The sequence below is a fragment of the Chrysemys picta genome, chromosome 6 (genome assembly GCF_011386835.1).
Source record: "Chrysemys picta bellii isolate R12L10 chromosome 6, ASM1138683v2, whole genome shotgun sequence".
NCBI classification, from domain to species: Eukaryota; Metazoa; Chordata; order Testudines; family Emydidae; genus Chrysemys; species Chrysemys picta.
This window is the reverse complement of record NC_088796.1, coordinates 1,487,766-1,514,007: the sequence shown is the minus strand read 5'-3', so window position 1 is coordinate 1,514,007 and position 26,242 is coordinate 1,487,766. Positions and strand designations below refer to the sequence as shown.

The window sequence follows — 26,242 nt, the reverse complement described above, 5'->3', positions numbered from 1 at the left end:
AGCAAAGAAGACATGCTGCAAGAAGTGATGCAGCAATCTATTAAAGAGAATGAGAAAGCACAGGACTGGAGGGAGAGAGAAAGCAGGATCTGCCAGGAAAATGCAGCGCACCGGCGGCAAAGCACTGATCGGCTCATAAGCATCCTGGAGCGCCAAGCAGACGCTATCCAGGAGCTGGTAGCCATGCAGAAAGAGGAGCAGTACTGCAAACGCCACCCCCCCTACAGCCCTTGTCCCAAAACTCTTTCCGTTGTGCCCCACTGTCACCTCCAACCCACTTTCCCCAACTTCCGTGTTCTTCACACCACCCGCTGCCTCCAACACCTGTATCTTCACCACCCAGCCCTGAAAACCACGACCCTCACCCTCTGCACTCAACCCCCATCACCATGCAGTATAGCTGTCCTGAAGTGCAGCACTCACTGCACAGCACACCCGACAGGACATACGCGAATCTGTGACTGTACCGTTCCCTGCTCCACCCTCTTTTTCTTTTCAATAAATACATTTTTTTTCTTTTCAATAAATGGATTTTTTGGCTTTGAAAACATTCTTTATTATTGCATAAAGTAAAAGACTCCTTAGCCCAGGAAATAAACAAGCACTGCAAGTCTGCTTGTCTGCTTAGCAAACACTGATTCTTAAAGATTGGAACAACTGCACTTCACTCCCGTGCAGGGCACCAGATATCAATAACCTTTCCTCTTAACCTTATCAGAGCTTTCTTTTTTAATCTTTAAGCTCTCTCACTCTATTCTTTCAACCTTTTTCTCTAAACAATCAACCAAATGTATCAAAGCACAAGCATGCAACATTCCCCCATTCAAACATAAAAAATAATTAAAAAAAAAAATTCAAACTGGCCAACAGCGCTGAACTTCAACACCAACGGAAACGGGAATGGAAGGCGGGACATGAGGCCAAAAGGAGGCATGGAAACCTGTCCAAAAATACATGGTGATGAATACTATCGAGCCGTATACCACTCAGGGGGACCGAAACGGTGTTATCCATGTTACCTTTATTGTATGAATAAAGGGCAGTTGAACTGTGCTGACCCTATCCTGATTGAGGGAGTCACCCTCAATTGAAAGGAGCTTGCTAAGCTGGGAGCTCAAATACCAGACCCCTCCCCTGTGAAAGTAAGAGTGGTGGGGTCCCTGCTAAGAGGTGTGGACTATATTTAAGGGTCTCAGGCACAGTTTAACCTGCTCCTCCCCCTGTCCACAGATAGAGCTAAGTGCAGCTCCGTGAGGAGTCTTTTGTTAAGTGCTCCCTAGCGCTGACATCACTTGGGGGCAGCGTTTCTGCCCAGCCTGGTTCAGCAAGGCAGTTCCCCTGCTAAGAGCTGACAGTCACTGAGAGCTGGGAGAGCCTGAAGAGACCGACCTGCAGAGGTCACAGCAGAGAGGCAGGTGGCAGCAGAAGATGTCAGTGTGTAGTGGAGCAGCTGGCAGAGCAGCGAGCGGGTCGTCTAGAGGAACAGTGGCTGGCAGGCCAGCCAAACAGAGCAAGTGCTCAGAGGCCAGAGCAAGCCAGGTGCCTTCTCCCCTGGGTGGGAGGTGAACTGACACAGCTGCGCCTCTGACCCCTGGGTCCTCACTGACCCAGGACAACCCCTGCGAGTGGGGTGCGGTGAGGGAGCAAAGAGCGGCACAGAAAAGGAACTGTTGGTTGTAGAACGGAAGAACACGAGACAGAAGGCTCTGCCCTGCACACTCTGGGTGGGCGTCCTGCTCACAGTTTTATGATTATGAATCCTGCTTGTGGCATTTTCCCTAATTAATGTCAGGTGACTTCCCTCCTTTCTTTACAAGTTTCTTTCCTACACTCGGACTCTGTGCTTGCGAGAGGGGAAGTTTGGCCTCTCAGAGGCGCCCAGGGGTGGGGTGTAATTGTCCCTGGTCACTGGGTGGGGGCTGGAGCCAGCTCTGTGTTGGATCGATGGAAAGGAACCCCCAGATACTGAACCCGGCCCTGGCTGCTGCCGGCTGCACTTGGCGGAAGGGTTACACATGGAACTAACAGGGCACATGTTAGATTGATTAAAACTGGCTCACTAGGAGGTTGTGAAATGTCTTTGCTCACAATGAGCGGGGCCATTTCTAGCGGGGTCGCCCAAAGATCCGTTCCTGGTCCAACACTTCAATGTTATCAACAATCTAGATCATGATATAAAATCTTGGCTGGTAAATATGCCGGTGACACAAAGATTGGTGGGGTGGTGAGTAATGAGGAAGACAGGAGACTGTTACAGTCGTCCGTATTGTCTGGTTAAATGGTCACAATCCAACAAAACGTGATTTAATGCATGGCAGTGCTTCTGGGAACCAAGAACAGAGGTTATTTCTACAGGACATGTGTGATGTTATTGACATGAATTGTGACCGTATAGATCATTGTTGCAACCACTGTTATTTATTGTACAAAGGTTGTTGTGTGAGGTGTCTATGGAACGGTTATGATTTGCTGATTATGATTGTGCTATCTGTATGTGTGTATCATTTTGTAGTTGAAGTTATGAATATTGGCTATGTACTTGTTTCTTAATGTGCTTTGATTCTCAGTAGACTCAGTGAAGCATTTGGTCAGTTTCTTGAGAAAGGACTATTCTCAGTAAGTGCCCAATCAAGAAACTTAACTGACAATGAACTATGGGAGACACCAATCCGCATCTGAGCTTTCCTGGGAACATTCAAACTAACATGCAAACAATGGCGTCAGCCTGTAAAGAATCCGAAGAAGTGGGCTGTAGTCCACGAAAGCTTATGCTCTAATAAATTTGTTAGTCTCTAAGGTGCCACAAGTCCTCCTGTTCTTCTTTTTGCGGATACAGACTAACACGGCTGCTACTCTGAAACCTGTAAAGAACTGAGTCATTCATGGACATGTGACTTGCCCATGTGACTCCAAACTCCATCTTGCTGCTGTGTCCTTCCACAGGCAGAGAATATAAAATGCCCTGAAAACACCTCCATTTTGTCTTCAGTCCTGTTTCTTACTTCTGGAGAAACCTTGCTGCAAACTGAAGCTCTGAATAAAGGACTGAATGACCCATCCCAGCGGGGGATATTCCACAGACTTGATTTGAACCTGCAGTTTATTCCATCACTGCTACAAGCCTGAACCAAGAACTTCGCCATTACTGTATGTAATTGATTCCATTTAACCAATTCTAACTCTCATCTATATTTCTTTCTTTTTATGAATAAACCTTTAGATTTTAGATTCTAAAGGATTGGCAACAGTGTGATTTGTGGGTAAGATCTGATTTGTATATTGACCTGGGTCTGGGGCTTGGTCATTTGGGATCGGGAGAACCATTTCTCTTTTACTGGGGTATTGGTTTTCATAACCATTCATCCCCATAACGAGTGGTATTGGTGGTGATACTGGGAAACTGGAGTGTCTAAGGGAATTGCTTGTGAGACTTCTGGTTAGCCAGTGAAGCAAAACCAAAGTCCTCTCTGTTTGGCTGGTTTGGTTTGCCTTAGAAGGGGAAAAAACCCAGCCTTGGGCTGTAACTGCCCTGCTCTAAGCAATTTGTCCTGAACTGGTACTCTCAGAAGTGTCCCACCAAGGGCAGCATTGTTAGAACATGAGACTTTGTCTTGAAAAGCAGTGACTCACAAAAGGACTTTGTGTGGCCTCAACGTGAGCCGTGAGTGCAAGGCTGTGGCAAAAAGGGCTAACGTGCTCCATGGATGTATAAAAAAGGGGCTTTCCAGTCGAAATAGGGAAGTGATCTTGCCTCTGTACACAGCATGATCAGGCTGATACTAGAATACCGTGTCCAGTCCTAGTGTCCGCACCTCAAGAAGGATGTGGAACTACCAGAGAAGGTTCAGAGGAGGGTCACAAAAATGATCCAGAGGATGGAAAACAAGATGTATGATGTGAGATTTGAGGAGCCCAATCTAATCAGCTTATCAAAGACAAGGTTGAGAGGTGACGTCATCTCGGTGTCTAGGTTCAGACACATGGAAAAGAGCTGACACCAAGGGGCTTTTCAGGCTAGCAGACAAAGCCATAACAAGGTCCAATGGCTGGAAGTTAGAGCTGGACAAATTCAGCCTTGAAATAAGATACCGTTTCCTAGCTGCGAGGGTGATTAACCACTAGAACAGCTCACCATGGGAGGTGGTGGTGTCTCCATGGTTTGGAGTCATTAAATCGAGGTCAGATCACTTTCTAGAAGATACGTTTTAATGCATCTTCGGGCAGCAGTGCTCTGGCCTGTGTGTGACAGACGTCAGGCTAGATGAACATTGTGGTCCTTTCTGGTCTGTGAATAAATTACTGGTTGGGCCTGTCCTCTGTGTGCCCACACTGAATGTGATCAGGTCATGATCACTGGTCTCTAGACAACCACCAGCTTCCAGTCTAGTGATGAATTCATCTGTATCCATCAGAATGAGGGCCAAAATAGCTACCTCGTGTTGGGGGTAAGAACATCAGAACGGCCACACTGGGTCAGACCAAAGGTCCATCTAGCCCAGTATCCTGTCTACCGACAGTGGACAGTGCCAGGTGCCCCAGAGGGAATGAACAGAACAGGTAATCATCAAGTGATCCATCCAGTCGCTCATTTCAAGCTTCTGACAAACAGAGGCTAGGGACACCATCCCTGCCCATCCTGGCTAATAGCCATTGATGGACCTATCCTTCTAACAATTTATCTAATTCTTTTTTGAACCCTGTTATAGTCTTGGCCCCTCACAACATCCTCTGGCAAAGAGTTCCACAGGTTGTGCGTTGTGTGAAAAAAATACTTCCTTTTGTTTGTTTTAAACCTGCTGCCTACTAAACACCCCTTGTGTTAGAATATTATCGCTAATGTTTAGAAACTTAAATGAGGTTTTACTACTGGCTGCAGGAGACCTCCTACACCTCTCCCAGACTGAAGTCCCTCAACACAGTTTTTCTTCCCACGTCACAGACAAGAGGTTAGTGAGTATCCCATTCTGTTCTCTGGTTTGATTTGGTGTCTGTAACAGACCCGCCAGTACACCCACTGGGCTTTGTTAGTACATTCATCCATAGGCATGATCCTGCACTTCTGAGTTAGCAATACCTCTAAAACAGGTGATGCTGCCTTTAATGCAGAGTGCCCCCCAAACCTTCCTAAAGAGGCTGTAACCAGTGAGTTTAACATCCCCGTCCTGCGACTCATCCCGCTAGGCCTCAGTGATGACAATAATACGTAATTTCTTCTCATTAATGAGAATTTCCAGTTGTTACTCAGATTCCCAGCATTGGGTCAGAGACAATTAAGAAATGTCTCTGTCACAGAGTGTGGGGGAGTCAGGGACCTGCACCCCCAATTTCTATGATTCACTGTGACTCTCAGCCAGCCAGTAAAATGGAAGGTTTATTGGAGGACAGGAACACAGTCCCAAGCAGAGCTTGTAGGTACAACCAGGACCCCTCAGCCAGGTCCCTCTGGCGGGTGGGGAGCTTAGACCCCAGATTTGGGGTTCCCTCCATTTCCCCAGCCAGCTCCAAACTGAAAAAACCCCTCTAGCTGTCCCACCCCGCCTCCTCCTGGTCCCTCCTCCAGCCTTTGTTCAGATTCCCGGGCAGAAGGTGTCACCTGGCCCCAACCCCCCTTCTGGGCTCTCATGTTACATGCTCAGGTATCTTCCCTCAAGGAAAGTCTCCCATCCCCAATGCAGCCCGTCCCAGCCAACCTCCCCTGCCTTCCCAGGTCAATACTCCCCACTCCCTGCTGTGTCACAGTGTCCTCTTCATGTTCGCTGCCAGCGCCGCTCAGTACGGTCCTGACATCTGGATTGTGTTTTACACTCATTTGTTCTGTGGTTTTGCCCCTTGGCCTCCCAGTAAATCACCTGACTTACTCTTGGGCACTACGGGTAAAGAATTTACTCAGAGGACTTGGAACTGCTTGAAACTCGTTATTTGGCAGCTTTCGAGTATATGGTGTTGCTTTAAATATTCCCCTCTGGGAAAGGGTCCACGTGAGGAACTGCCGGCTGGTTGGTTCCATTACGGGGAAGCCACTTCTAACCCTTTCAGCACTTTAGTCAGTGGCTTTAGCTACAGTTACTAACGTGCCTGTTTCTTTTGGATGGTGCCACTGGTTAGCAAATGGAGCAGCTCTCTGAAGAAATAAATATTGTACTTACTTTTCAAAGGGTGAATTATCAACCCACTTCCACTGTGATCCCGTACTCCAATCTCTCCTGAGTCCAATCCAATACTGCACATCAGTATCTTTCAGAAAATTCTAGGAAGAAAAGAGTTACGTAATGACACCCCTGCATTCAAGTGACAGCTGTGAAGAAGCAGAGAACTGCAGGGAAAGGATTAGCTGGTGGAGAAAAGGATGTTCCCATGAGCACCATCACATTGCTCCAGAAGTGGGGTTACCCAGCTAGCCAGGTGTGGGGCAGCAAAACAGCATCCCCCCAGCGCACTCTGCTATTGGTTATCCATCGTGCTGGATCCCACTCACCCCAGCCCACCAGAAATGAGAGGCCCTGCTGGGACCTGCTGTGATAACTGGGCCCACGAGTTTCCCCAAAGTGTGCGCTCAGCTGTGAAAAGTGAGTGACGATTCCTAAGATGCAACAGAGAGTCCTGTGGCACCTTTAAGACTAACAGATGTATTGGAGCATAAGCTTTCGTGGGTGAATGCCCACTTCGTCGGCTGCCCATGAAAGCTTATGCTCCAATACATCTGTTAGTCTTAAAGGTGCCACAGGACTCTCTCTTGCTTTTTACAGATCCAGACTAACACGGCTACGCCTCTGATACTTGGTTCCTACGATGTCACAATACCCCTAGGACAACAAATGTGATGGGAAACGGTGCAAAAAGGAGACAAACTGAATTAGTTCAAACAAAAAGGCCCCTGGTGTAACCCAAGGACTGTGTTAAGGCCTTGACTGAGAAACAAGAGACATGTGGGACCAAAGTCAAGGAGCTGAAATTGGTGTGTCAGAAATTAGGCCTAATTGGTAGACAAAACAAGGAGGGGAGGGGCTGTTCCACCCACTGCTCCCTTTGGCATCCTTAAAGAGACTTTGGGAGACAAGTTGCCTAGTGGAGCCAGCTTCACCATCCTGACTGCCCCCCACCCGTCTCCTGGGACCGTCATCCGGACCCTGAGAGATGTCCTGGCCTGACCAGACTAAGCCAGAGAGAGAGACCCAGATGACACCAGCTCTGGCTGAGTCCTGAACACCACTTGGGATGTGAGACTTCATCTCCCCATCGCCCTTGGGTGTCCCTTTCCTTCCCCACCTTATTTCTTCCCTCCCCATCCTTCTCCATTTACCTTCTGTCTAATAAGAGTCTGGGCAGCCGGCCAAGACTGTACATTTTGTAACACAGCTGTGAGCCTGTGACCAGGGAGGCAGAGGAATGCAAGGTCCTAACCAGACCAATGCTGGTAAGAGTTTGTCAGGTCTCAGAGTGGCCGATTGGACCTTGTGCTGGGCCTGAGTCTCTCCAGCAGTGAGGCTGCAAGTGAGAGTCAGCACCAGAGACAGAAGCTGCATTTCCTCTTTGCTGTTCTCTTCTCTCCCCTTGTGGGTGTTTGTCTTGTTTTGCCTTTTAGGAAACAGGATCGGACGTTAACAGCAGCACTAGCCCATCTCAGCTAATGTCTTCTCCTCTCCCCAGAACAGTTATCACCGTCTTTGATACAATCTAGGACAGTGGTTTTCAAGCAAGGATACCTGTACCCCTGGGGGTACCCAGAGCTCTTCCAGGGGGTCCATCAACTCATCTAGATATTTGTCTAGTTTTAGAACGGACTATATAAAAACCACTAGCGAAGTCAGCACAAACTAAAATTTCATACAGACAATGACTTGTTTGTACTGCTCTATATACGATACACTGAAATGTAAGTACAATATTTATATTCCAATTGAATTATTTCATAATTATGTAAGCAGAGTCAGGATGACCTCTACCCTGATATCTGGTGGTGAATTGTGACAAGTTGTGGAAAAGAATTTCAGGGGCTAGTCTTGTTTGCGTAGGCACACCCAGCCCGCCTAGCATGAGCCCACAGCCGCCCAAATGGTCACTTTGGCTGCTGTGGGATCCCCGGTTTCTCTGTTATTGGGGCAGGAAGAATAAAGTGTTACCCTGATTATGTGAATCAAGGCCAGTGGAACTGTTTTATGACAGAGGAACTCACCATCAACTAAGTAGCACTCACTAGACAAGGAACATGGGTTCCAAAACCCAGTGAATTAAGAGAGGCTGAGGATGGGTATTTGTGCCTGATGGTATGGGCCCCTTTTGAGGGCCTGAGGCACTGATTGCACCACCTCCCCTCTCCACTATGGAATAGCAGAGCTAATTTTGATTCTATTAAGAGTCTAGTTACAGGCTGCTGAGCTGAATTCACTTTGGGCCAATGGTGCACCAGCACTGGGGCTCCCCTACTATAAGCTGAAATCACTAAAGAGCTAAAATTACTAAGAGCTGAGTGCCATGTTAACTAGTCGGGGAGCCTGAAGATATATTGCTAAGCGACTGGCAGAGCTGAGCAGTTTGTGGGATGGTTGGAGCGGCCCACGGAATGGCAAGTGGAGTGAAGCGGAGCTGAGCGGAGCGGAGCAGTTTGTGGGACGGCTAGAGCGGCTCACGGGATGGCTGGAGGAGCGGAGCAGCTCGTATTGAAGGCTGCAGCAGAACCCCATAGAGAGGCAGGGCAGTCGGCCTCAGATCACGTAAGGTGCCCCTTAACACCCTGCGTGCCCTCCCCCCTCCCCATTTCCACCCAGGCTGGGGAGGGGGGTAAGACTCTGCAAATAAACTTTTGAACTCTGGGGCTGCACTGACCAAGGGACAGAGACTTTTGGGTTGTTTGACTTTTGGGTGATTTTTGGGTTGCTGGACTCAAGAGACTTTTGGGGTGTTGGATTTTGGGACTTTGGGGTGATGTTTGGGTTGTTGGACTTAAGACCCTGAGGGGAAAAGGACACTGCCAAACTTACTTGGGGGGTGGATCTTTTGCTCATGGTTTGTGTTATGAATCCTGTTTGTGGTGTTTCCCCAACATAATGCCGCATTGTTTCCCTCCTTTATTAAAAGGCTTTTGCTACACTCAGACTCCGTGCTTGCGAGAGGGGCAGTATTGCCTCCTAGAGGTGCCCAGGGGGTGGTATGTAATTGTCCCAGGTCACTGGGTGGGGACTCAAGCTGGTGTTGCATTGTGTTATTGAAACGGAACCCCTAGGTACTGCATCCGGCCCTTGTTGCTGTCAACTCAGACGGGCAGAAGGGTTACATTTTTATGGTAAAAATGAGAAAGTCAGCAATTTGTCAGTAGCAATGTGGCTGTGACACTTCTGTATTTTTATGTCTGATTTTGTAACCAAGTAGATTTTAAGTGAGGTGTAACTTGGGGGTACGCAAGAGAAATCAGACTCCTGAATGGGGTACAGCAGTCTGGGAAGGCTGAGAGCCGCTCATCTAAGAGACTGTCAAAAGGGGGAAGGTTCTTTTTAAAAACTCTCTCCAGGGAAAGGGAACAAGGGATGTTGATCAAATGCAAGCCTTCCTTAATACTTTACATTCCTAAGGCTTTAACTCTTTTTCCTTCTTTTCTGTATGTTTAATGAAAGGTTAAGGGGCTGGTGAATGGAGTGTTTGCCGTGGCACTCAGCAGGCCGAGGTCTCTGTAGACCAAACCCCGAACATTGTTTCAAACTCTTCAGTGCTGGACAGTGACAGGGTCGTGTTAACACCTTTGACTCTTCGGGCTGCTACATTCCCTCTAAATTAATACAACAGACCTGCAGGCCCAGAGCAGCCCAGCGCTCCAGCGTTACAGCAGAGGAGTTTGCTGCTGCAGAAGTCGGGAGAGCTGCATTTACCCTGCCTGGCCCGAGCTGCCCCCGTCAGCGTGTACATGCCCCACTGCACGGGGAGGGGCTGCTTCTCCCCAAGGTAATGAGCCCTTTCTCCCTGCTCGTCAGCCCAAATGCACCATCAGCCATGGGCTCTGGCAGGTCCCCCAAGGCTCAGCCCCCTCCTCCTCTCCCTCCACTGAACTCCTGATTATCTCATGGGGAAGCGCAGGGGGAAAGCAATAATTCGTGTTCAGAGCCGGGTCTGAGTACTGTGCAGTGAATAAGGCAGGGGCCACACCCTGAATGAGGGGGATAAAAGAGACGTCCCCAGAGCGGGTCCATGTGGTGCCCTGAATGATCCTGTAGGGATCCTGGGGGAACAACGGTCTGTGGCCATATGAACAAATGCTGGATCATAACACGTACACACTGGGGGCGAGTAAGGCAGCACCTTTCGACTTTGCATCCACCACTGGGCATCGTACTCGTAAAGGAGAGCTTTGACCTCGGACTCATGGGGAACGGTGACAAAACTCCAGCCAGCGTCCATCTAGGCTCTAGTAATGAAGCCGGGGGGAGGGACTAGAAACCACAACTGCATTACAAGGCAAGAAGAAAAGCATCAGGGCAGCCTGCCCGAGTCTGGGGACAAGCAGGAGGACCTAGAGGCAGGGCTGGATTAAGGCAGGGGCTTGAGGGGCTGCAGCCCAGGGCCCTGCTCAAGGGGGGGGGGCTGCAAAAATAAATCACAGGCCGGGATCTCCGACTCCGGGCTGCTAAAAGTCCCACGGCGCAGCGGGGCTCAGGCTGCCTGCCATAGCCCCACACCGCTCCCGGAAGTGGCCGGCTGCTAGCATGTCTCTGCAGTCCCCGGCGGGGGTGGGGGAGGCGGCTCCGTGCTCTGCCCCCAGCATCGACCCCGCAGCTCCCAGTGGCCAGGAACTGGCCAATGGGAGCTACAGGGGCAGCGCTTGCGGGCTCGGGCAGTGCACGGAGACACGCTCTCCCTCTCCCCCCAGGGGCCTCAGAGACGTGCTAGCAGCCGGCCACTTCCGGGAGCACCGTGGGGCCACCGCATGCAGGCAGCCTGCCTGAGCCCTGCTGCGCCACCGGACGGGAGCCACCTGTGGTAAATGCCTTCTGGCTGGAGCCTGGACCTCGCATCCCCTCCAGCCCTGCCCCAGGTCAGAATCCCCGTCCTGCACCCAAAGACCCTCCCAGACCCTGCACCCCCTCCTGCACCTCAATCCCCTGCCCCAGCCCCCTCCTGCACCCAAACTCCCTCCCAGGAAAAAAGCATTGAGGGCTACAGCTTGTTCCGGAAGGACAGGGATGGGGACAGAGGAGGAGGTGTTCGCTGTACGTCAGGAATGGGCACACTTGCTGTGAGGTGAAGTGCGCGGCAGAGCTACTGAGAGTCCCGGGGTGAGGATAACAAGGGAAAAGAACAGCAGCGATGTTATGGATGGGGGTCGTCTGTTAGAGACACCACATCAGGAGGAGGAAATGGACGAGTCATTCTACAAGCAGGTAACAGGATTAGCTTACATACATGAGCTAGTATGAATGGGGGTGTGACGAAGTGGGAATGTTCTTAATGTTTTCCTTGAATACTGTGTGGGTGCCTGTGATGCAGCAGGGAGTGGGGAGTATGGACCTGGGAAGGTTGCAGGGGAGTTTTGCTGGGACTGTCTGCATTGGGGGATGGGAGACTTTCCTTGAGGGAAGATACCTGAGCATGTAACGTGAGAACCTAGGGGGGTTGGAGCCAGGTGACACCTGGGTGAGTCGGCTTGAGGGAGTTTCAGTTTGGAGCTGGCTGGGAAAATGGAGGGGAGCCCAGACGGGGCTCTGACTCCCTCGGGCCCTCCAAGATGGACCTGACTGAGGGGGTCCTGTTGTCTGTACCTGCAAGACCTGTCTTGGACTGTGTTCCTGTCGTCTAAATAAACCTTCTGCTTTACTGGCTGGCTGAGAGTCATGGTGAATCTCCCACACTCCGTGACAACTGGTAGCAGCGGTGGGATCTACTGCACCCCATGGATGGCGCTTCCTGCAGTTAGTGACTGGGGAGCAGTAAAACGAAGGGGGATTAACGAGGACCAGGCATGCTGAAGATTCAGAGAGGAGCGGTTTCGGGGGGCGGAGGACCTACGCTTAACCCCTGGAGGGGTGTGACCAGCAAGAAGGACTGTTGCAGTAACAGGGTCCCCCTGGGGACTGCGGTGAGCAGGCTCAGGGGCGGAGGACCGGCTTGACCCTGGGAGAGAGGTGGTGACCTGAAGAAGGGCTGGCACACTAGAGGTCCCCCTGGAAACTGTGGGGAGCGGTGAGCACCCAGGCCTGTGAGTGGCCAGCAGGGAGATGTATGCCAAGCACCTTAAGAGCGACCTGGTGGAGCTGTGCAAGCAGAGGGGGCTACGCAGTGGGAGGCTCACCAAAGAACAGCTCATTGTCCAGCTGGAGGAGGGAGATCGCTTGAATGAACTGATCCCTGTCTCTGAGGGAAGCCACCCGGCAGATGCAGCCCATGCACCAGTGTCTGTTCCAGCTGGGAGTGGTCAGCTGGCTGCTGAGGGCTTCCCAAGGCCCCTCCTACCTATGCCTAGGGGAAGGGTGGGGAGGAGCCCAGCAAATACCGAGGGCGCCGTGACCCTCCCGGCCAGCAGGGGATCCTCACTGCGGAGCTCCCCATCCCTGGAGTTGAGGTGGCTGGAATGGGAGAAGGAGCTAAAATTGAAAGAGTTGGAGCTGAGGCAGCAGGAACTGCTGGAGGAGCAGGAAGAACGCAAAGAGCAGCGTCAGCATGAACTGGAGGAGAAGGAGAAACAGAGGCAGCATGAACTGGAGCTGGCGAGGCTGAGGAGCAGCGAGCCCCCGGCTGCGGTGAGTGAGGGGGGACCCAAGACTGCACGGAGCTTTGATAAGCGCATCCTGTCCCAGCATAAGGAAGAAGAGGACATAGATGAATTCCTGGATGCCTTTGAGATGGCCTGCGAGTTGCACAGGGTTGACCCTGCATACAGGCTCCGGTTTCTCACCCCCTTACTGGACCCCAAAGCCAGGGGGCTGTACAGCCGAATGGAAGGAGTGGAGGCAGGAGACTATGAACTGTTCAAAAAGGCCCTGCTACATGAGTTTGGGAAGACTCCCAAGGCGTACTGGAAAAAGTTCCAGAGTCTGCGTAAAACCCCTGAGATCACATATCTGGAACTGATCCTCCCAATGCAGGGATACGTTCACAAGTGGACGAATGGGGCCCAGACTAAGGAGGACCTGGTTAAACTGATTGTACTGGAGCAACTGTATGAACACTGCCCAACGGACCTGATGATGTGGTTGGGGGACAAAAAGCCAGAGGACCTACGGCGCACAGGGCAGCTGGCCGATGAGTTCATGGACCGCGGGGCAGGACGGGGAAAGGAGGAGTCCCAAAGGAATAGGTCCACCGTGATGCAGAGAGAGGGTCACCCTGGGATTCCTCAAAGGGGGAATGTAGAGAACACCCTACCAACGGGAATATCCGGCATCAGGACCAACCGACCGGCTTGAAGGGACCAACGGGACATGAGCTGCTACTACTGTGGCCAGAGAGACCACATATGAACCCAGTGCCCCAAACTCAAGGACAGACTGAGCAGATCGAACCCATGCAGGCAGGGCCAGCTTTAGGAAGTGCGGGGCCCAATTCGAACAGTTTCGATGGGGCCCCGACAGGGATGACTAAAAAAAAAAACACATTAAAAAAAACACGCGGGGCTTGTACTCACCCGGCCACGCTCCTAGTCTTTGGAGGCGGGTCCTTCACTCACTCGGGGTCTTCGGCGGCACTGAAGGACCTGCCGCCAAAGTGCCGCCAAAGACCCGGAGTGCCTCCAGGTGAGTAAAAATTAAAAAGGTGCCTCTAGCCAGGGAAGGGATTCTCTGCCACTTGCCCCCCACTCTGGGCGGCCCTGCCACTGGGCGCGGGGCCCTCTTAGGCGCAGGGCCCGATTCGGGGGAATTGGTGGAATTGGCCTAAAGCCGGCCCTGCAAACAGGGTTAACTGGGTAGGGACCCAGCCGGATGAGGGGCAAGCTTCCCCGGCCTCAGGAGAGAGGAGTGTCCCAGGCCAGCTTCTCTGGGGGGCTGGATGCTCCGGACTCAAGGTTCTCCAGTTACAGGGTGGGCACGGGGCTGTCCCTGCGGAGCAAGTGCCTTGTTCCCCTGGAGGTGGATGGGAGGAAGGTCAATGGATTCTGGGATACGGGCGCAGAGGTGACACTGGCCCGGCCCGAGGTGGTAGCGCTCACCAAAGTGGGAGGCTCACCAAAGAACAGCTCATTGCCCAGCTGGAGGAGGGAGATCGCTCGAATGAACTGATCCCTGTCTCTGAGGGAAGCCACCTGGCAGATGCAGCCCATGCACCAGTGTCTGTTCCAGCTGGGAGTGGTCAGCCGGCTGCTGAGGGCTTCCCAAGGCCCCTCCTACCTATGCCTAGGGGAAGGGTGGGGAGGAGCCCAGCAAATACCGAGGGCGCCGTGACCCCCCCGGCCAGCAGAGGAGTGTTGGCTGGGAAGGTTGCAGGGGAGTTTGGCTGGGAAGGTCTGCATTGGGGGATGGGAGACTGTCCGAGGGAGATACCTGAGCATGTAACATGAGAACCCAGGAGGGGGGTTGGAGGCCAGGTGACACCTCTGCCCAGGAAACTGGACAAAGGCTGGATGGGAGGAAGGTCAATGGATTCTGGGATACGGGCGCAGAGGTGACGCTGGCCCGGCCCGAGGTGGTAGCTCCAGATCGGGTGATGCCCAACACCTTCCTGACCCTGATGGGGGTGGGCGGGACCCCATTCAAGGTGCCCATGGCGAGGGTACATCTGAAATGAGGGGCCAAGGAGGGCCCCAAGGATGTGGGGGTGCACCACCATTTGCTCACTGAGGTGTTAATGGGGAGGGACCTGGAGGACTGGTCAAGCAACCCCCAGAACGCCCTGGTCGTGACCCATAGCCAGAGCCAGCAAGGGGCACTATGCCCTGACCTCGGGGAGGGTACCTTGCCAGAGGTGCAGGACCCTAACCCGGGGGGAGGGAGTGCCCAGGGACACCGCTCAGGGAGGCTGCAGCTTCAGACCCAGCCGGCGAGAGAGAGCAGGTCCCCATCCTTGTCCCAGCCGCTGAGTTTCAGGCCGAGTTGCAGAAAGCTAAGGGATCTGGCCGACCTCAATGCGATACAGACCAGGGGGAGAGGTGGCCGGAAAAGGTTCCTGTGGGAGAAGGGGTTCCTGTACCGAGAATGGGCTCCCCCAGGGAAAATGGAGTCAGGGGGGAGCAGGAGGCAGCTGGTGGTTCCCCAGAAGTATCGCCGCCAGCTGCTGTACCTGGCCCATGACACCCCCCTCTCAGGGCACCAGGGAACCTGGCGTACCCAGCAGAGGCTGCTACAGAACTTTTCCTGGCCTGGAGTCTTTACCACTGTCCGACAGTACTGCTGATCCTGTGACCCCTGTCAGGGGCGGAGGAAGGCCCAGGACAAGGGGAAAACGGCTTTAGGACCCTTGCCCATCATAGAGGAGCCTTTCCAGAGGGTGACCAAGGTCAAAAGGGGGGCTCTGAACCAAGAAAGGCCGAATCACAGCCCTCCAGACTGGAATGCTGGGAGAAGACCCCATCCCAGTTTGAACCCCAGGGGTATTGGAGTGGCAAAAGGGCACGGGCCGCATAAGCCTTCCCACATGCGGACTACGAGTGCCATTGAGCACACCCGACCTAAGGGGGGGCGTGAAACTGGAGGGGCCTGGTGTAATTCTCACCAAGGAATGGGAGGGATGCGGGGGCATCCATGGGAATGTGGATAGGTTCGAACTTCCCCAGGTCACTGGCTAAAGTGACCCTGCTCAGTTCGGTCTCGAAGGGGGGAGAGATGTGATGAACTGGGACTGTTCTTAATGTTTTCTTTGAACGCTGAGTGGGTGCCTGTGACGCAGCAGGGAGGGGGAGTGTTGGCCGGGGAAGGTTGCAGGGGAGTTTGGCTGGGACGGTCTGCATTGGGGGATGGGAGACTGGCCTTGAGGGAGATACCTGAGCATGTAACATGAGAACCCAGGAGGGGGGTTGGAGGCCAGGTGACACCTCTGCCCAGGAAACTGGACAAAGGCTGGGGGAAGAGCCGGGGGGAGGCTGGGTGAGACAGCTGGAGGGAGTTTCAGTTTGGAGCTGGATGGGAAAATGGAGGGGAGCCCAGATGGGCCTCTGGCCTCCCTGGGCCCACCAAGATGGACCTAACTGAGGGAGTCCTGTTGTCTGTACCTGCAAGACCTGTGTTCCGGTCGTCTAAATAAACCTTCTGTTTTACTGGCTGGCTGAGAGTCATGGTGAATCTCAGGAATCCGGGGGTGCAGGGCCCTGTGTCCCCCCACACTCTGTGACAGGGGGATTTTAACTTCCCTGGTATCTGTTCAAAGACTATTACAGCAAAACATAACATGTCCTGCAAGTTCTTAGCATGTGTAGGGGACAGCTTTCTGATTCAGGAAGTTGAGGAACCAAGTAGGGGGTCCATCTATTTTGGATCTGGTTTTGACCAATAAGGAAGAATTAGTTGCGAAGGTGAAGGTGGGTGGGAGCTTGGGAGGAAGGGACCATGATCTGATGGAATTCAAGATCCGAAGAAAAGGAGAACACGAGAACAGCAAAACGAGGACACTGGACTTCAAAAAGGCGGCTTTCAACGGACTCAGAGAATAGCACGCAGGGTCCCGTGGAAGGAAGAGAAGGAGGCTGGCAGTGCCTAAAAGCTGTAATACTAGGGGCTATTCCCATGCAGAGGAGAGATAAGAGGAGCCGCAGGAGGCCAATGTGGCTGCCCAAGGAGTTTTTAGCTCTCTAAAACCCCATAGGGACAAATACAGGGACTGGAGGGCGGGTCACGGCCCCAAGGGAGTACACAGGGGAATAGTGCGAGCATGTAGGGACAAAATCAGGAAAGCCAAGGCAAGGAACGCGGTGCAGCGGGCGAGGAATGTTAGAGGCTGCAGGAAGGGGGTTCTTCAAATCTGTCAGACCAAACAGAACAATCACGGACAGTGGAGAAGGTGAGCTGGTAACGCTCCTCCAGCCGCTGGATCATTGCCGTTGCTCTTCTCTGAGCCCCGCCTATTTGCCAAGCCCCCCCCCCCCCCCAGCCTGGAGACACCCCCCCTTTCCGCAGTGTTCCGGCTGCGGTCACACCGGCTGTGCATGTACCGTACCGGCGTTGTCTCCGAGTCCCAGGATTTGGCAATAAGAAGCCGAGCAGATTTCCGGTCACAGTCTTCTTTGCTTTCTTCCCAAGTCTTCTTCTCCTTCGAGACGAACAAGCACTTTCCTCTGTACAACACCAAGTCTGCCAGGCAGCACCCTGGAGGGAAGACGGGGTGAGAAGCTCAGAGGTGCTCCTGGCCCTGAGTGCAGCTAACGGGCTCGTGCCCTGGGCTGTATAAAGAAGGTCTGGTCCCTCCCCAGGGGCTCCCACTCCCCCAGACCCACGGCTGCCCGAGGAGCTGCTCCGAGCTGTGGAGGAGGGGGGGGGGGGCTCTCGAGGGTTTGGGGCAGGCTGGGAGCTCAGTCCAGGACTCAGATACAAGTGTAACTGTTCATGGGGTTCAACATTTCACTGGTGGGGTAAATGAGCCTCATCTCATTGACACTAAACTGGGAGGAGTGGTAGATACGCTGGAGGGTAGGGACAGGATACAGAGGGACCTAGACAAATTGGAGGATTGGGCCAAAAGAAACCTGAGTCCTGCACTTAGGACGGAAGAATCCCATGCACTGCTACAGACTAGGGACCGAATGGCTAGGCAGCAGCTCTGCAGAAAAGGACCTAGGGGTCACAGTGGACGAGAAGCTGGATATGAGTCAGCAGTGTGCCCTTGTTGCCAAGAAGGCGAATGGCATTTTGGGCTGTATAAGTAGGGTCTGTCACAGAGTCCGCGGGCGATGCTCTGGAACTGCTCCCCACAAAGCCAGTCAGGACTTTGGGGAGCCTCCTCTCCCTCGGAGCGGACTGTCTTCAGGGAAAGAAGCTCACACGGCTTCACCTCCTGGGTCTGATCTTGGAGCATTCAGCATATGCCCCTCCGTGCGCTTCCCACAGCGAGTCCGCCCAGGCGGGGTCCTGGGGAAGCCAGAGGATCCTGCACCCCCACTTCGCAGTCAGACGTGACTCTCAGCCAGCCAGTAAAACAGAGGTTTATTAGATGACAGGAACACGGTCTAAAACAGAGCTTGTAGGTACAGAGAACAGGACCCCTCAGCTGGGTCCATTCTGGGGCCCAGCGAGCCAGACAACCCCATCTGCACTCACTCCCCATCCTCAGCTAGCTCCAAACTGAAACCCCCTCCAGCCCCTCTTCTCTGGCCTTTGTCTCTTTCCCGGGCCAGGAGGTCACCTGATCTCTTTGTTCACCTTTAGCTATTCCCTTGCAGGGGGGGAAGGGCCCCAGCCATTTGTTGCCAGGATACAAAGTGTCGGCCATTTATGCACACTGGAGACTTAAGAAATGCATAGGGGAAACTGAGGCACCCATACAGTATTCAGAGGAAACATTAAGAACAGTCCCACTTCGTCACAGGGGCATTGCCAGCAGATCAAGAGACGTGATCATTCCCCTCTATTCAACATTGGTGAGGCCTCATCTGGAGTAGTGTGTCCAGTTTTGGGCCTGTGACGGAGTAGGGAGCGGGGCGGATTTGACCTGGGAATGTTGCAGGGGACTTACATTGGGGATGGGAAGGAAGCTACCTGAGCTGTAACCTGAGCCAGGAGGGGGGTGGGAGAAGTGACACCTTCTGCCCGGGAGACTGGACAAAGGAGAGGAGGAGCTGGGGGGAGGGGGAGAGAGCTGCTGGAGGGTTTTTAGTTTCAGTTTGGGCTGGGTGATGCAACGCAGGGAACCCCGAGGCTGGGGTCTAAGCTCCCTGAACCCCCCAGAAGGACTTAACTGAGGGGTCCTGGTTGTACCTACAAGCTCTGCTTGGGACTGTGTTCCTGTTATCCAATAAACCTTCTGTGTTACTGGCTGGCTGAGAGTCATGGTGAATCTCAGGAAGAGGGGTGCAGGGCCCTGACTCCCCCACACTCCGTGACAGGGCCCCACACTACAAGAAGGATGTGGAAAAATTGGAAAGAGTCCAGCGGAGGGCAACAAAAATGACTAGGGGGCTGGAGCACATGACTTATGAGGAGAGGCTGAGGGAACTGGGGTTATTTAGTCTACAGAAGAGAAGAATGAGGGCGGATTTGATAGCTGCTTTCAACTACCTGAAGGGGGGTTCCAAAGAGGATGGATCTAGACTGTTCTCAGTGGTACCAGATGACAGAACAAGGAGCAATGGTCTCAAGTTGCATTGGGAGAGGTTTAGGTTGGTGTAATGGAGTATGGGGGAGACCAGGCCCTGCACCCCCGGCTTCCTGCGATTCACCATGACTCTCAGCCAGCCAGTAAAACAGAAGGTTTATTTCGATGACAGGAACTCAGTCCACAACAGGTCTTCCCGATACAGACAACAGGACCCCCTTTAGTTAGGTCCATCTGGGGGCCCCAGGGAAGCCACAGCCCTGTTGGTCGGGGCACCCCTCTTTATTTCCCAGCCAGCTCCAAAACTGAAACTCCCTTCAGCCCCCTCCTTTCTCCCCCTTTCCCAGCTCCTCCCCCAGCCTTTGTGTCCTTTGTCCAGTTTCCCGGGCAGAGGTGTTACCTGGCCTCCAACCCCCCTCCTGGGTTCTCAGGTTACATGCTCAGGTGTGCTCCCTTCCCCAATGCAGGCAGTCCCAGCAAAACTCCTCTGCAACCTTCCCAGGTTAATACTCCCCACTCAGCATTCAAATAACACATCAAGAACATTCCCACTTCATCATAGTTGGATATTAGGAAACACTATTTCACTAGGAGGGTGGTGAAGCACTGGAATGGGTTACCTAGGGAGGTGGTGGAATCTCCTTCCTTAGAGGTTTTTAAGGTCAGGCTTGACTAGGGTTACCATTCGTCCGGATTCCCCCGGACATGTCCGGCTTTTAGAGTTAAAAAGAGCATCCGGGGGGAATTTGTAAATGTCCAGACTTTCCACCCCCCCCCATGCAGAGCGCGTGCGGCTGACAGGGCAGCCGGATGGATGGTGCCACTTACATGGGGCTCCGACAGCCAGAGAGACCCCTCCTCCACTTCCCCCTCCTCTCCCCTGCAGCAGAGATCCCTCCCTGCATTCGCAGATCACCAGCCGGCCGTTCGCACCAGCAGTCTGGAGCTCCTCCCCCTGCTCCTCCTCCCCGGCACGCTGGTCTGAGCGGCAGGGTAAGGGGGTCAGGGGGTCAGAGAAGGGGCAGGGAGGTTCTGGAGGGGGCAGTCAAGAGACAGGGAGCGGGGGGCGGGGGTCATGAGTTCCGGGGGGGGCTTTCTGGGGGTGGGGGGGTGGATAAGGTTTTGGGCAGTCAGGGTACAGGTAGGGGGTAGGATCCTAGGGGGGCCCTTAGGGTGGGGGGGGTCTCAGGAGGGGGCAGTTAGGGGACAAGGAACAGGGAGGCTTAGGTAGGGGGTGGGGTTCTGGAAGGCAGTTAGGAGCAGGGGTCCCAGGAGGGGTGGTCAGGAGACAAGGAGCAGGGGGAGTGTTTGGGAGTTCTGGGGGGGGCTGTCAGGGGGCAGGAGTGGGGAGAGGGATCGGAGCAGTCAGGGGACAGGGAGCAGAGGGGTTTAGATGGGTCGGGAGTTCTGGGGCAGGGGCTGTCAGGGGGTGGGGAGTGGTTGGATGGGGTGTGGGAGTCCCAGGGGTCTGTCTGGGGGTGGGGGTGTGGATAAGGGTTGGGGCAGTCAGGGGACAGGTACGGGGTAGGGTCCTAGGGGGCCAGTTAGGATGGGGGGAGGGTCTCAGGAAGGGGCAGTCAGGGGACAAGAGGCAGGGAGACTTAGGTAGGGGTTGGAGTCCTGGGGGGCAGTTAGGGGCAGGGGTCCCAGGAGGGGGCAGTCAGGGGACAAGGAGTGGGGGGAGGGTTGGGAGTTCTGAGGGGGGCGGGAAGTGGGAGGGAGTGGAAGGGGCAGGGGCGGGGCTAGGGCAGGACAGGGCGGGGCTCCTCCCGTCCTCTGTTTTGCTTGCTGAAATATGGTAACCCTAGGCTTGACAAAGCCCTGGCTGGGATGATTTAGTTGGGAATTGGTCCTGCTTTGAGCAGGGGGTTGGACTAGATGACGTCCTGAGGTCCCTTCCAACCCTGATAGTCTATGATTCTATGACATGGGCACTGACATGGGTTACAGCTCTGGCCGGAGGGCTGAGCAGGCAGCAGGCACAGGCTGGGCAGTGATGTGCAGACAGACTGAGCCGTTTCCCTCATTCTGACAGAGCTCCTTGTTCAGTGTGAGCAGACAGCGACTCGCTGCCCTTGTCACCTGGCACCACCTCCTCCCTGTGCCCGTCTCTGCCCGGTTGGGAGGCCCCAGGCTGTCTGCGATGGTGCGTCGTCCTCGGGGCTGGGATTCTGCCCTTGGCGAGGGGGCAGGGCCCCGGCTGGAGAGTCTCCAGCTCGCCTGCCAGGGAGCCGGGGCAGGACTGGCAGGGGCAGTGCCACCCTCGGGGAAGCTGATCTCAGTTTTTAAGGCCTGGGATAGTTTATTTGCCTGGGGTGGGCGAAGCACCGAGAGCGTCACGGGCACAAACTGTGACTCAACCTGCCCTGCGTGTGAGCGTCTGCTGCGAAAAATCCCAAAGGCGAAGGGGCCCGTTGTGTGCTGGGCCCCATGGGCTGTTTACACGCGTCGCCCAGTTCTGAACACGTGGGGGAGAGGCCTGGACCTGCATTGTGGGGCTGCAGGTCGGGTCTGAGGAGCACCAGCAGATCGGGGCGGGGGGCGGGGAGAGCGGGGTGTGTGTGCAAGCGGAGCTCAGTGGTGGAGGAGCAGCACTCTGTTAGCTCTTAGCCAGACTGACTCGTGGGATCTCGGCTGACTAATGATCATGTTCATAGTTCGTATTTAGCCAGCACCTTTTCTCCAAGGCCCTAGCTTGGTTCTACACATAAACCGTTAGACCAGCCACATGTAGGCTTTGCTTCACGCACCCCTGAAATGCAGCCACCTCTGGGGTGGGATGCAGCGTGTTTAACAGCTGAAACAGCAGAGGGATTTAGGGGAGCCGGTTGGAACTGGGCCAGGACAGCGGGTTCACATCCCAATTCTTATTCCATGGAACCGGCCAATGCCCACCACCCGGGGTTTCCTGTCTCGTCTCCAGCAGTGCCCCCCAACCCCCCAACACACACATACTCCCCTGCACCATGCAGACCTGGGGGCCAGCGCGGCCTGGGGGAAGAGCTGCCCCTCCTGAATGACCAGAGCCGCTTGCTGCGGTATGGCCCTGGCACTGGGTGCTCCCCCTCCTCCCCCCCAGGGCTCGGCTGTCCCTGCCAGGGGGTGGGGCACCCCAGTGACCCTCGCCCCGGGAAGGCAGTACCTGTCTGCTCGCAGGGGCAGATGCTGGACAAGATCCTCTCCATTTTCTTCAACTCCTCTTTCATTTCTGTCTTCTCCTCCTGTACTCTCGCCAGCTCCTCCTTCGATCCCTCTAATGTGGCCTCTCGCTGTTGCAGCTGCTCCTGGGTGTTGTTCCCCTCCAGCCGCATCTGCTCCAGCTCCTGCCTCACCTGCTCCAGCTCCCCCCTGGCCTGCTCCAGCTCTCGCCTCGCCTGCTCCAGCTCCCGCCTCGCCTGCTCCAGCTCCCTCGCCGTCTGCTCCAGGGTGGCCCCCTTGGTGCTGACTTGCTGGGAGAGGCGGCTGCTCTCTGCCTCGTGTGCTCGGGACGCCTGCTGCAGATGCTGGTAAACCTGCCAGTCTGCAGGGGATAGACAGCGTGAGCCTGGGCCGGACGCAGGGACGAACGAGCTCCGGCACAGGCCAACGGGCACGTGGCAGCAGGGGAGGGCGGGGCCGGGAGGGCCACTCGAGAACTGGGCTCACTCATCCACCCCAGCAGGGCCCCAGGGGGACGGGGACCCTCCCGACCGTGGAGAACAGCCCCTTAACGCCAGAGTCTCCAGCAGCGGGACAGAGACTCAGGAACGCTGGGCCGGGGCTGTTCAAACAGCTGGGAGGCGAGTGGGTGCTACAGCCAGCGGGCAGCCTCCAAACCCAACGCGAGGGGCCGGGCACAGCGCCCTGCAGGCAGCCAGGCCAGGGCCAGCCCCAGCAGCCTTTCCTGGCCCTGCCAGGGAGCCGGCCGGGCCGTACAGCCCTTTGGCCAGCAGAGCCGGGAAACCCCCCAGTGCGCTGCCTGGCCCCAGCAACCTCTGTGCCGGTGGGCGGGTGCCAGGCGGGCGGCGGGTAGGGGGCCCAAGTAACAGGGTCCCACCCCTCCCCACATGGGCCCCTCCCCAGAGAGGATTCCTTGACATGGCCCCCAATGGCTCCCTAGTGACAGGACACCCCCCCCCCTCCCCGACTGCCCAGGACAGGCCCCCCACATCTCCCTGGTAACAGGGTCCCCGCCTGCCCTGGGACAGGGCCCCCCACATCTCCCTGGTAACAGGGCCTCACCTGTCCCGGGACAGGCCCCCCACATCTCCCTGGTAACAGGGCCCCCGCCTGCCCCGGGACAGGCCCCCCACATCTCCCTGGTAACAGGGCCCCTCCCCCCTCACCTGCCCTGGGACAGGGCCCCCCACATCTCCCTGGTAACAGGGCCCCTGCCTGCCCCGGGACAGGGCCCCCCACATCTCCCTGGTAACAGGGCCCCCGCCTGCCCCGGGACAGGCCCCCCACATCTCCCTGGTAACAGGGCCCCTCCCCCCTCACCTGCCCTGGGACAGGGCCCCCCACATCTCCCTGGTAACAGGGTCCCCGCCTGCCCCAGGACACGGCCCCACTATGGCGCCCTGGTAACAGGGCCCCTCCCCCCCCGCCTGCCCTGGGACAGGGCCCCCCACATCTCCCTGGTAACAGGGTCCCCGCCTGCCCCAGGACACGGACCCCCTATGGCTCCCTGGTAACAGGACCCCTCCCCCCCCGCCTGCCCGGGACAGGGCCCCCCGTGGCTCCCCAGCTGATCCGTGTTGCTGCTGGGAAGGTTTCCTGAGCTGCAGCCTGAACTCTCCTTTGCTCGGGTTCACCCCCCCACTGCGCCCTGAGCCCCCCTCACTCTCCCTGTGGTCCCCGGCCCCCCACATCATCACTCCCCACATGCAGCCCCTTCCCTCTCCCCCCTGGCCGGGCGTTTCCTCCCCACATCCCCCCATTGGCAGGTGCCCACAGCCCGGGTCCCCTACTCACAGCGAACCCCCAGGCCGATGGTGGTGGCCAGGAGGAAGAGGCAGGCCCCCAGCAGGCCGAGGGGCAGGTACCACGTGCTCCACCTGGGCTCTGCGGGAGAGAACCGGCTGCGTTAATGAGGGGAGCCCGAGAGGGCAACATGCCTGGGAACCCAACCCCACGGCCCAGCTCCCCCCTGAGGCTACCCAGGCAATGGGGCTCAGCCCCCCAGGAGGGCAGTGGGAGCCAGGGGAGAGCTCCCAGTGCATGGGGCCTGCAGGGACACGACCAGGGCTTAGGGTACCAGCTCCGGTTCCCCACAGTGCGTGGCTGGCAGCCTTGTGGGGTGGGTGCTGGAGCCCTGCCTGTGCAGTGGGCCACGCACCCAGGCTTTGCCCCATGCTCCTGCCAGCCCAGCTGGGGCCTCCTCCCTCCCCCAGCCACGCTCCCCCACTCAGTGCCCATCCCCACCAGGAACAGGGACACCCTGTTCAGTGTCCTGGGCAAAGGTGTCACCTGGCCTCTCACCTTCCTGGGTTCTCAGGTTACATGCTCAGGTATTCTCCCTCAAGGCCAGTCTCCCATCCCCCAATGCAGACCGTCCTAGCCAACCTCCCCTGCCTTCCCAGCCAACACTCCCCATTCAGCATTCAAAGACCACATTAAGAACAGTCCCAGTTCGTCACATCTCTCCCCCCTTCGAGACCGAACTGAGCGGGGTCACTTCAGCCAGTGACCTGGGGAAGTTCGAACCTACCCACGTTCCCATGGATGCCCCCGCATCCCTCCCATTCCTTGGTGAGAATTACACCAGGCCCTTCCAGTTTCACACCCACCCCCCTTAGGTCGGGTGTGCTCGATGACACTCGTAGTTCACATGTGGGAAGCATATGCGGCCCGTGCCCTTTTCCCACCCCAATAACCCTGGGGTTCCAACTGGGCTGGGGTCTTCTCCCAGCGCTCCAGTCTGGAGGTCAGTGATTCGGGCTCTCTTGGTTCAGAGCCGCCCTTTTAACCTTGGCCACCCTCCGGAAAGGATCCTCTATGCTGGGCAAGGGTCCTAAAGCCGTTTTCCCCTTGCCCCGGGCCTTCCTCCCCCTCTGACAGGGGTCACAGGATCGGCAGTACTGTCGGACAGTAACAAAGACCCCAGGCCAGTGTCACGGAGTATTGGGGAACTCAGGGCCCTGCACCCCCGGCTTCCTGCGATTCACCATGACTCTCAGCCAGCCAGTAAAGCAGAAGGTTTATTTGGATGACAGGAACACAGTCCAAGACAGGTCTTGCAGGCACAGACAACAGGGCCCCCCTCAGTTAGGTCCAGCTTGGGGTCCCAGGGCATCCCAGCCCCCCCCTTTGGGGGGTCAGAGCCATCTCTGCCTCCCAGCCATCTCTCCAGCCTCCTTCCAGCCTGCTTCCAGCCTTCTGCCTTCAGCGACCCCTCCCACAGCCTTTGTTCAGTTTCCGGGCCCCGGAGTCATCTGACCTCCAACCCCCTCCTGGGTTCTCATGTTACAAGCTCAGGTATGTTCCCTTGGGCCGGCTCCCATCCCCCGATGCAGACCATCCTAGTCACACTCCCCTGTCAGCATTCCCACACCCCAGCAAGAACAGTCCCAGTTCGTCACATCTCTCCCCCCTTCGAGACCGAACTGAGCAGGGTCACTTTAGCCAGTGACCCGGGGAAGTTCGAACCTACCCCCGTTCCCATGGATGCCCCCGCATCCCTCCAGTTCCTTGGTGAGAATTACACCAGGCCCCTTCCGTTCCACGCCCCCCCTTAGGTCGGGGGTGCTTGATGGCACTCGCAGTTCGCATGTGGGAAGGTTTATGCGGCCTGTGCCCTTTTCCCACCCCCATACCTCTGGGGTTCCAACTGGGCTGTGGTCTTCTCCCAGCGCTCCAGTCTGGAGGTCTGTGCTTTGGGCTCTCTTGGTTTAGAGCCGCCCTTTTAACCTTGGCCACCCTCTGGAAAGGATCCTTTATGCTGGGCAAGGGTCCTAAAGCTCTTTTCCCCTTGTCCCAGGCCTTCCTCCCCCTCTGACAGGGGTCACAGGATCCGCAGTACTGTCGGACAGTAACAAAGACCCCAGGCCAGTAAAAGCTCCGTAGCAGCCTCTGCTGGGTACGCCAGGTTCCCTGGTGCCCTGAGAGG

General features: G+C 55.7%; 1 protein-coding gene across 1 annotated transcript in view; it reads right to left on the bottom strand.

Moving 5' to 3' along the window:
- LOC135984175 (B-cell differentiation antigen CD72-like) overlaps positions 1-26,242 on the bottom strand; it is a 66,554-nt gene that overhangs the window by 23,060 nt on the left and 17,252 nt on the right. Inside the window, exons 3-6 of the mRNA XM_065598598.1 lie at positions 24,109-24,198; positions 22,298-22,675; positions 17,065-17,213; positions 6,147-6,247 (exon numbers count right to left, since the gene is read on the bottom strand). Of these exons, the coding sequence (XP_065454670.1) occupies positions 6,147-6,247; positions 17,065-17,213; positions 22,298-22,675; positions 24,109-24,198 (718 nt within the window). The remainder of the gene's footprint in view (positions 1-6,146; positions 6,248-17,064; positions 17,214-22,297; positions 22,676-24,108; positions 24,199-26,242) is intronic.